Below are 12,471 nucleotides of genomic sequence, written 5' to 3' on the forward strand. Positions count from 1 at the left end.
GTAGTTCCCAAGCAAATTTCACTCCTACCTCATTTTCTCACATCATTATTTTCTGCCCTCCAGAAAAGGAGGGTTACAAAGCACAGGTTTTTATGCAGGTATCCAGCTCTCACCTGTTACTACATAGGAATGCTCCACAGAGCAGGATAAGACATCTTCCATGGCTTGAAGTGTCCAGTGGTATGCTGTACCCCTGAGAAGAGGGGAGCACCCACAGAAGAGGTGGCACACCGAGATCCACAGATATGCTTCTCGGTTTGTGGCAGGGATAAAATGGGGAAGGGGTGCCGGGGCGCTCATGCCCTGATCAGCACTGGACGAGGCACCAGAGAATCACTGGAGAGGTGAAAACAGCCACGTACCTTGGCAGGCAAATGGGATAAGCAACTGGTTGGGCAGAAAACCAGTGCTGCTGCCTGCATGATAGAGAAGCTGGATTGACATCGCCAAGTCAGATCTCAGGCACATTCAGTGTGTTTCTGCCTGCCCAGATGAACTAAGAAGTGTTCATTTCAAACCCATTATGGTGGGATGGAAGAGTATTATTGGGAAGCCTTTATAGACCTGACTGATACTACGGACATGCTATGGTCAGGCAAAAGATCCGACTTCTAATGACAAGGAAAGCAGGGCCAGAGCTTTTCCTAACTTCTAAAAACATCTTACAAAAGAAGAAAATCGGAGATGTTCTGATTGGCACAGTAAGTGCCACGTGCTGCTAACGTAGCGGTGGGTTTCAGCAGACAAGCTAGCAGCTGGGGTATTTACCTAAATATGGCTGGGAGAGCTGTTGTGCTTCACACAGTCTCTATTTTCCACAAACATGTCTCCTGTGGAACTGATGCTGTCTGACACCACAGCAAGTGCAGCAAAGTATGCTAATCTTTCCAATTTAATTTAAAACGAAAGTAATGCAATTAGCTGTTCTCGTTCATGAATAGGCAGTATCTGATTACTCTTAGGGCTCACTATTCCAGCGTTATGAGCGAGGCCTCATACAATGAATTGCTCTGCAAATGCCTGTCTTCCACATGATGGTCTTTGACTACAACGGAGCAGCTCAGATTCCCGGAAGAAAGGAGTCCATCTGGAGCCACATCAACTTGGGGAGCTATTCAAAGTCTTGGTTTTATGCTTGGTGCACAGATCACACTTCATCCCCAAACTCTCCCTGCAAAAAGCTTTCTGATGTGCTTATTTTGACAGCGTAATTCAATCAACTTTATTATTTTCTTCGAGCCATTTATAGAACAGCAAGTGTACAGAAAGGTGGAACCCTTAACTTATCTGTCTCCCATTTTCCCTATTTGCCACTGCACAATGACATTTAAGATAGAATACACCACTGCCTGGGAAAATGATAAATGCTTTAGGAAACCTAACTTCCTACCAATTAAGAGAAAGTAGCACAGGATCAAAAGTCAGAGACTGATATTGGGAAGCAGCAAGGTTCCCATATTTACTGATACATTCAATTTCCAACAGAAAAGACTTCTTTGACAGCATCTTAATATTACCTAGACACATTTCTTTCTATAAAAAGCAGCAACAACTAGAAGTGACAAATTATATCTGCCTGCAGGTATACAATCACATTATCTCACTGTGATGCAAAGGATAACGCGTCACCGAAGGTGATGATTAGAAAAAAAATCCAGTCATTCAAAGTGTGTCATAGATCTAATTGCATTTTATAGGAGACTCAACCTTTATTTAAACAATCCACATCTTGGAGAATGTTCCCAGAGACTCTCCTTCTGCCTTGGTTTGAAGTGTGATTATTAATCTGCATGCCGTCATCTTGTTGGTGAGAAAATGAGTATGGATCCATACAAATAAGCCTTATCTCAAGAAAGACAGATGTTTTAAACATGTTTTAAAAACCGTTCTCCAAACCTTCCCTGAAGAATCTTAGTCTTCCAATTAAGCTACAAACTGAAGCAATCACACGACAAGGAGACCACTTGGAGAAACTCCTTCCCAGGGAAAATAACTTTGTTTCAAACCAGTCAGGAGCTAGAAAAAACACGAAAATATTCCCCCAACTCAGAATTTCTTTCCTTCCCCTGGAACCCATTTGCCTCCTCCTGACCCCATCCATCCCCCATGCCTGAAGCATCACAGCCAGCCTGCCTCTGTCAGCCTCACACCATTGAACCAAAATACCCTGTGCTAGGGAAACAAGTGTTTCCAACAGTGCTGATAAACCTCCAGTGCATAAAAAAGCCCCACTCTGCAAACATCCCGGGCTCAGCCCCTTCCTCTGTGGGAGTGAACTTAAGCCTGTGGAAACATTGGCCGTTGCAGAGATGAAAAACCTGGATCGTTCTTATCCCACAGGCTGTTCCCATGCTTTCCTACCAAATGGAGCCACACAGGATACACAGGTGTAAAGACACAGAGCTTCTCAATCCCCGTGGAGTTTAGGGGGAAAAAGCAGCTTCCAGGCTGCTTGGGCTGTGAAAAAGCAAAGCACCCTGTGCACGTTCTGCTGCCTGGGTACAAGGCACGGAGGATAAAAATATACAGCAGCTGATTGAGTTGGTACTTGTAGGTCCAGTCAGTAAACAAGATTGCTGGGGTGGCCACCTTTAGGAATATGGGTGCTTAAGTGATTTTTCTCATTTTGATCCTAAGCATCTAATTCTCACTTTTAAGTGCTGACACAGCTTTTAAAATCTGCCATCATATGGATTTTACACATTGACCAAGGAAAATGAGAGGTCCTCTTTCCTTTCTGAACAAAGCTGGAGAGGTAGATAAACTCAGAATCAGGAGGCCAGTTCACACGGTACTGTTTCTTTTTCTTGATTACAAAACTGTAACTCCTATTTACTTAGTTATAAAGAAATGCAGGTGTAGAAAAATACAGCTCAATTCAGAAAAAAGTTCCCTTAACAGTTATTCAGATTTCCTGGTTCCACTCAAAACCTCCTGTAATGCCTGTGGGCACCAGCAACGGGCAAAAGCTGGGAACCAAAGCACACTCGAACACTGGCAGGTATTTTCCAAGCTATTTTCCTCATCAGCCAGGTTCTGACACCGTACCAGCTGTGAGTGAGATCGAGAGCAAACTCACATCATCTCACATGGCTGTAGGAAGCAGTGTCTTCAGGAGATGTTCCAGTAACTGAAAGACCTATAACAAGGTGCAACTTTCTGGAGATGTGGAGGCATGAACCAGAGCTCCTGTCAGATAACGCAGTAGTGCAGCAGTCCATCAGTGTGAGTGACATAAAGCACATGGAAAGACAAGGAAAATCCAGCAAACACCAATAGGTTTCTGTACCATTAAGAAATTGTAATTTGGTGTGTGTGTGTGTGTAATGTTTTTGGTCTTTTTCATGCATTTCATACACTAGAATTGAGCGCTAAATGTTCCTGCTTGGGACACAAACATGTATGATAGAAACAGTGGCTCCTTTGTTTGAAAACAAAGGAAAACATATTTTTTAGGGAAAACAGCAAGGACTCTGGGCTAACCAGGGCTGGCTGTGCTCAGATGCAGGGGGCCATGGCCTCAGCGCCTGGCTCCTGCTCTGGTCTTGCCTGGGTGGAGAGAAAGCCTGTGCCACAGGGGGAGGTGTGAGGGAGCGTGCAGAGATGCTCTGCCCCAGCACCTTGTGTCAGGGGCACAGAGGGAAGCAGAGGATGGAAGAGGCATGTTGTCGAGTAGGTGATTGCAAAGCCTGGGCTTGCGGCTAGAAGTGTAACTGTGTTCAAAAGCAGGGTGAAAGGCTTTCACCCTGGCTTTTGAACACAGTTAAACTTCTCAGCTGGATTGTGTTTCATTCCTTCACAAGGCTGTATGGTAGGTTGGGCAACTCAAGGGATCTGCCTGCTCTGCTCTTGTAGTTGTCCACTTGAGGGGTCTAGGATTGATTATAACTCAAATGATGCTTCAATGAAGAAATGTTTTTGATCTTTTGCCTTGTGTGTCACACCAACCCACTGCTGGAAGCGTGCACCACATTCAGCTAATGTATCTGAGGTACCTGCTGGAGGAGCTGTGTTTCCATGTTATGTGTCATACCTTGAACCACTGTGCTCTTCTCCTAACACAGATATTAGCATATTTGTCTTTTCTCATGCTTTTTGTCTTCCACCACTTGCATTATTATGCCAACAAAGTAGAATATTAAAAAAAAGTAGGGGAATCTGCTGGAAAACCCCCTTCACTATCGGGCTGTGCTGTATATTGCTGTGTGGATGTTGCACAGAGACCACACCACTGCTTCACCTCCCACTGCTTTCTGTCATTTGTAGCAGACAGAGCTGACACGAGCAGCCCTGCCTCCGCTGAACCGGTTGCCACATCTACTGTCAGTGCTGAGCCAGTGCTTACGGCTCTCCAGGTGCCCCAGCAGCAGTTGGATTATTTCCACGCCGAGTTGCTGCCCTCAATAACTGAAACTGCCCCTGGGGGAATGTTTTCCCCAGGAGAGCTTTCTGTAGTCAGAGGCAAAGAGTTTAAACATCGAGAGGGCAGTGAAAGGCATTTTCCGCTAAGGTTGGTTTCCCACCCAGGGGAGCTCTGTGCAGCACTCCTGAGCAAAACACAGCCGCTCCGGAGCTGCTCCGGGAGCTGCTGCTCTGGGTCCCAGGGAGATGTTCACTCGATGAGGACCAGGCAGAGGGGAGACACAGTGTCCCCCAAACAAGGCAGCCCAGCAGGGTGAGCCTCAGATGTGCTCATCCGTGCAGAGCTGAACTGTGAGCCCTCCAAGTTGCATGTCTCTGTCAGGAAGCAGCAAGAAGGAGAAAACACATATTTTTGTTTCCCCTCGTCCTTTTTTCTTTTCAAATGACTACCACAAAAGGTATCTGAAGAACTTAGGAGCAGCTGCACTGTCAGAAATTATTTTTACCTCATGAAAAAAAATTATCCCTTTAAAATGAGAGCGGCAGAATGGAGATTAGAGCTTCTAGTGCTTCGCTGGGTGTTACTTAGTACCTGTGGATCATTACATTGATAAAAATATGTACAGACCCACTTTTCAGGTTTAAAAGTGTTTTTTCCTTTTGTTTGCTTAGCTAAATAAAGAGGTTTTGTTTGACCTGTGATTTTGAATCCAGCTGGCTTTTTAATATCCAGTGACTCATACAAAGCAGCCTGCAGAGTCGGTCTCATTTCCACCACCACGCAGCTGACTTCGGCAGCAGCCCCATAGAAAAGCGAGTGCTGTGGGGGGCTTTCTGCCCAGCTCCCCACCAGCCTTCCTCACCAGAGCTGGGCTCCTCCTGTAATTGCCCCCGCTGGAATGAGGGGGCTGATCATGGAGAGTGGTACATCACGCAAACCAGGTTGCCAGGACCTGGCCTTTTGAGGCACTGCAAGTCCCATACAGTTTTCAAGGTTAGTGATAAACCATTGGTCTCTAACGAACACCGGAGCTAAGGCCGAGGACCTCCTGCCTCAAAACGGTGACTTTTTGTGATGAGGGGCTGTTATTACCTTGGCTGAGGTGCAGCAGGGCATCACCGGTTTCAGCTGGAGCAGGCTGAGAGCTCTTCAGACCAAGACTGAAATTATTTTATCTACTTCAAAATAAGCTCAAGAATTTTTAAGAGTGGTAAAGCAGGAAATGTCATTTCCATTTTCAGTGAAGGCTACATATAATATACCATTAGCACTGGGCCTGATCCTTGCACCTAAACCAATGTGTGTTTTCTCCTCTCACAGACTGCACCAGAATGTAAAAACCGTTGAGTGCACGGGCCCTCAGGGAGAAGGAAAGATGCATGCTCACCAGTGGCAATGGCAATTTCTATTGCAGTTCTGCAGTCTCCATGCTGGCAAAATTGCCTGATGACATTTGGAAATACAAGATCAGACATGGTACATGGTTGTCCCCCTAGCTGGCTCCCTGTCAGGGCTGCGTGGCGGTCACGGTGATGCACTGCTCAGAGACCGGCAATGGGGGCTGCAGGAGTTTTTGTCCTCCTCAGATCATTTCATGACCAAGGTAGAAGTGCTGTTGTCTGACAACAGGAGGAGTTTGTGGGTCCAGGTACTGCCAATGTAACACCATTTTCTCAAAGAAATGGCTGCTGTTTTGATAAGAATCTGAGCAAGGAAAATACAGGCATCATGCTATACAGAATTCCTGGACCATCAGGAATTGCAGCTCTTCTTCTAAAGTGAGATGTTATTTGGGGACACAAGAGATTATTTAGCCTGCTTTATGTTATTCTGCTCAGGTATCCCTGCAGATCAGGACTCTGAAAACGAAAGGCTATGTTTTACTGCAAGTGGGTTGCCGTCAACCCCACTCTCAGGGCTAACCAAAACCCGTTGAAATACCCTCTACTCTTTTGCCTTAGTCTTTCCCAGAAATTATGAGTCAGTAAAAGCTTTCTGAATGCGGTATATAGAAAAAAACCCACACACATTTGTATTGTCCCAACAAAATGAATGGCTAAGATCACTGTAACCCACATTTGCTTCCTAGAAGAGGGGAATAATGCTCGGGAAAATACCTTAAAAGCATCACGCTTTTAAAAGGAGGGATCCAGCTTTATTTTGTAGGTACAGTAAATCATTGGGGAAAATACTAAACTGAAAATGCTGTCATATAGTGAAAAAATGAAACAAAGCAAGTAACATGCTGGTCTAAAAATGAAAAAGTAACTCACCTAAGTCCTGGATTGAGTGGTTTATTACTAAAGTAGGATTCTCTCCATCTAAGTTTTCTATATCTGATTTTTATACAAGTTGTTACTGCTTAATGAATTTATGGTGAAAATCCGTGATGCACAGTTCCTGACAGAGTTAATGGAGGGATGTGACATCAGGGGTGGTCTCTAGCAGATTCTGTCTCCCTAACTTCAGGATTTAAAAGTACACATAAGAAATTTCTCCTAGGGGCTTTTAGAGCCTGCACAGGGCTCCCAGGAGCCTTCTCAGGTCCTACTCAGCATCTCACACCTGGGTGCAGGTTCAGCGCTGGGCTGTGAGGACCCGCATCCCGGTGTGGAGTGCTGCCTGTGGGGAACACTCGGTAAGGGAACCGATGGCAACCCTGTCCTGTGGTTTTACTGTGGTCCACACAGGAATAACAAAGATTTATGAGACTAAAGCCTAGCAGATGGCTGGTTTTCTAGTTTTACCAGACAGTTTTGCCAGATTTCACCAGTCCTGGGCACTCACTGGTCTTTTCTCTCAGCAGTTGCTACTGTGGGTGATGCAGCATCTTTGGCTGAGTCTGTGCAGGTTCCTAGAGCAGGGCCAGCACGCTCCAGCCAGTGATTTGGTCCCTGGCTTTACAGGAGGAAAGGAGCGTAGGCAGGCTCTGTGCCACCCAGAGCAGGGCTAGCGGGCAGGCCTTGCCCTCTTTTACTTACTAGCTTAGACATAGCATACGACATGAGGGCTTAAAAGAGGGGCCAGAGTGAAATTATTTCTCACTAGCAAACTTACAGTTCTTAGTCCCAGCAGCATTTTGACCTATCATAAAATCTGATTTAAACGATATTTGTAAGATCATTGCAGCAGTGCCCTGGTGAACTGCATGCCTGAAGGTATTAATCAGTTGCAATGTCACATTTGTGATTATTAGAATTGATAAAAAGAACGAAGTTAGTGGAGTCTGCAATATAGGGTGGGTTGTGGTTTTTTTCTTTGTTTGGTCTTTTGTGGTTTTTTTTCTTTTTTTTTTTAAATGAAGTATCTTTGTATTATCAGTGAAATTATACTGGTTTTCATAACACTTGCACTCACACAGATACAGCATTACTGACCCACAGCCTTACTGAGGCTTGTTGGATCCCTGTGGCCCCAGCTGCTCCAGCAAGCAAATGCTTGATGCATTGCCCAGTCATACATAAGCTGGGAAACACATTAGTTCCAACTTTTTATACGGTACTATGCACATAAAAGTAATTTGGTTTAGCCCTTAAATACAAATTGTGATCGTGATATACTATAAAGTAACCAGGATGTAAATGTGGCATAACTATAAATAAATAAGCAGCAACACTGCTTCTGAAATCTGCTGCACATGTTATTGCCCTAAATAAATCAGTCGCCAGTGAATGGGAGCCTGAGTGAAGAAATGTTTCTGAACTCTAAACGACATTGACCTCTGATGGGCTCTTTGAAGCCACTAAGCCGTGGGATTATCAGAAAACTGCATACTGCTCTGAGACAGGCAGACAGCAAGATGCACTTAAATGATTTTTCTGCAGCACACAGTCCAAAAAAAGGAGGAGGACAAACAATTCAGGTTCCCCTCAGAACTGCAGTTGATAAGGACAGTCAATTTATTGTGGCATTTTACAGGCTTTTAGGAAAGAAGACTGTGACTTTTTTCCTTTTACCTTTCCCCCCCCCTCCAGTGTTAGACTCAAAGAGGAAAACAGAGCCTAGCCTAGAGTCCAGTTTTCCCCCACACCTTGATAACTTTTTAATGGAGCATTATCATAAAGGGCGGCTAACTTATAACTTGAGGATGAAAGCTACCGGAAACCTGGCAAATAACTGTAATTAGCAGCCTTTTTGACTGGGATTTCTATTTCTTTCATTGCTGGAGAATAAAAAGAAGTTTTCACTCTTCATTACTCTCCCTTTGTCAGACAACAGAAGAGAACAAAACAAGCAAGCAGGAAGGTGCCTTTCTTGGTGCAGTATTTCATCGCCATAGTAAATGATGATCTGTTTAGGCAGAATTACATGGGGAGCTTTCAAAAGTAAGCAGAGACTTTGCTCAACCGGCAAATTTGCCAGCTCTCTTATTTCCAAAAGCATCTAAACACACGAAGTTATGATACATCTTATGCATTTTTATTTGTATACAAAATGTTATAATTTATCAATATTGTGCAGCAAAGTATAGATACACGCATACATACATACCCACCCCCACCCCCCACGCCCCCATACACACGTACAAATACAACACAAACACTCCTTTCTTTCTCTTCTGCCCTTCCGAAAGGCAACACTGTTTTGGCAGGTCAGCAGCTAGAAATAAGGTGCTATAATTAAGCAGTATCGGAATGTCTTCACTTTACAAATGTGATGTGCAAATTTATATACAACTACTTCCCCCACCCCACCCCCCACGCCCCAGAACCCAAAATTCCATACCTTGAACCACTCTCAGATACACACATGTATAAAGTGCTAATACTTAAGCATGTTTCCAACGACTTCACGACGTAGTTTGAAGTTTAGAACAGGCACTGTAAGAGTTCACTGGGTAGATTGTCACTCGGTGCGGTACGACAGAGAGAAAAGTCACTCAGACGTCACTGGGGGACCGGGAGCGAAAGGACACTTTAGCCTGAAAGCAGGTGCAGAAGAGCACCCACATGGACCTCTGGATTTCCTGGTTTCTGTAGGCATAAATGATGGGGTTGATCATGGAGTTGTAGGTAGCAGGTAGAAGCGTGGCATACGTGTACACGGAAGGGTAGTCGGGGTTGCCAACTACACAGTAGATGGCAAACGGCAGCCAGCTGGCTCCGAACGTCCCGAGGATTATAGCGAGGGTAGAGACTCCTTTTTTGGTGGCGACATAGTGCGAAGCAGTCAGAAAGTGCTGCTGGAGAGCGATCTGGTGGGCATGCCTGCAAACGATCTTGCAGATCTCGATGTAGAGATGGAGCATGATGAGGAAAATGAGAAAGAAAGAGGCGGACAGCAGCGTCACGTTGCTCTTGGTCAAGGGTCTGACGACGCTGCAGGCGGCGCGGTCATGGAGGCAGTTCCAGCCCAGGACCGGCAGCAGCCCCAGGCAGAGGGAGACCCCCCAGGCTCCCGCCAGCATGGTGTGGATGCACAGCACCGTCCTCTCCGAGTAGTAGGTGAGGGCGTTGTAGAGGGAGAGGTAGCGGTCGACCGTGATGGCCAGCAAGCTACTCACGGAGGCAGCGAAGGAGGCGACGAGGAAGCCCACCGTCAGCAGGCTGACCGTCTCGGAGCGGATCACGTACTGGAAAACGAAGTTGAGGATGAGGCCGAGGCCGGCCAGGAGGTCAGCCGTGGCCAGGCTGCCCACCAGCACGAACATGGGGGTGCGCAGGGCGGGCGAGTAGCAAATGATGGCCACCACCAGGGCGTTCTCGCAGGCGATGGCGGTGCCGGAGACGCAGAGCATCACGTCCCAGGGGTTGAGGGCGGCGGGCGCGGGGGGCCGCGACGACAGCTCCAGCGAGGCGTTGCCGCCGCCGCCGCCGGCCGGCAGCCGCGGGGCTGCAGCTCCGCTTTCGTTCAGGGCGGCCGCTGCCTCCATCGCCGCCCGGGCTGTGCGGGGGCAGAGGCGGGTAGCGGGGGCGGCGGGGCGGCGGGGCGGAGGGGCGCGCATGCCGGGCGGCGGCGCCGCGCCCGCCCTGTCTGTGGTGCTGAACCCGGGGAAGTTTCGCGCCGGCCGGGCCGCCCCCCGGGCCCGCCCCGCCCCCGGCCTCGCCCCGGGCCCGCCCCGCCCCGCCCCGCCCCGCCCCGCCCGCTGCCCGGCGCGGCTTCCGCGGGAGCGGGCGGCCTCTGGGGGCGGGGCGGGGCCGCGCGGCCCTGACGTCAGCGGCGAGGGGGGGGTCGAGCGGGCGGGGGCAGCCGAGGCCGGGGCGCGCTGGGGCGCGCTGGGTTGCTCCCGCGGAGGCAGGAGGGTCCCCGCCGGCCAGCCGGTCCCCGACGTCGGCCGCTCGGCTGCGGGGCAAGCCCGGGGCGCAGCACGGCCCCGGTGCCGGAGAGTTTGCTCGGGGGCGCGGGCGGCGGAGGGGGGAGCGAAGGGCCCTGGCAGGGGCTGGCCAGGGGAGCGCTGGGTCGCCCCTCGCCCGCTGCTGCTGTTTCTCCCGCCGTGCAGCCGGTGCCCCGCTTGGAGTGCGCGCCGGGCAGGGTCTGTGCGCGCCCCGGGCCCGCCGCCCCGGCTCGGCTGCCGGGCCCCGAGCACATGTGCTGCCGAACGGGCCGTGCGGCGCCGCGAGGGAGCCCGCCGCACCCCTGCCGCCCCGCACGGGGCTCCAGGGTCAACCACCCGCCCACCAGCGAGAGCCCCCGTGCGCCTTCCTGAGCCCCCCCGGGCGAGGAGGTCGAAGCAGCGAAGACCCAAGCGCGCAGGCGAGCACGCCCAGCTCCCGCCTCGGCTCAGGCGGCGCAGCGCGCCCGCAGCCGGCGTGATGCCTCCCCGGAGCCCGGGACGCGGGGCGCCAAGGGCAGCCCTCTCGTGCCCGTCGCTACCGAACCCCCTATCAGGCAGCCGTGGGCAGCAGGTAGTTCCCATCCGCAGCGACGTGCCTTCCCCCCGCAAGGGGACAAGCCAAAAACCGGCGTAGGGCGAAGCGGCCGGGATGTGCTGCTGCAGAGCTGCCTGGTGGGCACGCCTGCCCTCCTGCCCGTGCTGCCCCGGCTGGGAGAGCGCGCTGGTTCTCCAACTGCTGACCAAAAGAATATGGAAATAAAATGACCTTTTGGTTATGGGAGCAGCATGCAAACCATGTAGACACAATTTTGAAAAATCCATTAGAAGAGAATACGCTTACTGTCTTGGACAGTCCGAATGAAGAAGGCACCAGGCCTGCCACAGTAAAAGGCAGGCGCATGCGAAGGGAATCAGAGGGACATCATTTCTTACATGCACCGCCATCCACACCCTCCCGCAGGCTAAGCACTGCTGCCAAGACAAGTTGCGAACACTTTGTAAACGACCGAAGCCATTGCTTTCCGGGATTTCTGACACATGAATCTCAGAATGGTTTAATCTGCAAGGGACTGGTGGAGGTCAGGTCTGGGGCACCTGTCTGGTCCTGCCACCTGCCTGGAGCAGGGACAGTGTCAGCCCTGTGAAGGTTTTCATCAGGGTCTTGTGCAGCCCAGAGGAAGGAGATTGTACAGCCTCTCCGGGCAACCTGTGCCTGTCCTTCACCCCCAACTGTACAGATTTTCTCTTTTAGCTAGTTGGACCTCCCTTCACTGCAACTTGTGCCCACAGCCCCTTGTCCTGTGTGGTGTCCCACTGCCCATATATTGTCCCATGCCTATCTAGGCATTACAACATTTGTAATTGCAGCAAAACTGGCTGCAAAAAGGTTTAAGAAGGGTTTGCAAATCTACATGGCTCAAGCATTTGGTCATGTACCCCCACTATAGTTCAGAAAATGCGGCATTCTCTTACTCCCTTTGCCAAGCGGAACAGGTTGGGTACGGTTAAAACTAGCTTGGATTAAGGCTGAGACCACAAGAATCCCAATGCAGAAATGGATGCTACAGAGCAAGGCAAAAGAAGGTAAGGTCATATCCCAGGTAAAGTAAAATTTTGGACTTGCCCAGAGGAAATCCTCCAATCTAGCCCCCAAACAGAGCCGGCTTATTTCAACATCAATTAAAATGGCTGTGACAGAATAAATTATTCCAAACATTTTTCAAAATGGATAAAATTGGTGCTATTCAAACCTAGCAAGTTGTGTTCACAAACATGAACCAGCTGGGCTCCTCAATGAAACTGTAAGACCTGCGGTATTTTTGTGGCATCTATA

General features: G+C 49.4%; 1 protein-coding gene across 1 annotated transcript in view; it reads right to left on the minus strand.

The window, feature by feature from the left end:
• The window catches only part of GPR6 (G protein-coupled receptor 6), a 31,513-nt gene continuing 19,042 nt past the window's right edge, over positions 1 to 12,471 (minus strand). Inside the window, exon 1 of the mRNA XM_080388173.1 lies at positions 1 to 12,471. This exon is cut by the window's right edge and continues 19,042 nt beyond it. Within this exon, the coding sequence (XP_080244299.1) occupies positions 9,243 to 11,459 (2,217 nt within the window). The 5' untranslated portion in view covers positions 11,460 to 12,471 and the 3' untranslated portion in view covers positions 1 to 9,242.

This window comes from Falco punctatus (genome assembly GCF_963210335.1).
Source record: "Falco punctatus genome assembly, chromosome: 5".
Classification (NCBI taxonomy): Eukaryota; Metazoa; Chordata; class Aves; order Falconiformes; family Falconidae; genus Falco; species Falco punctatus.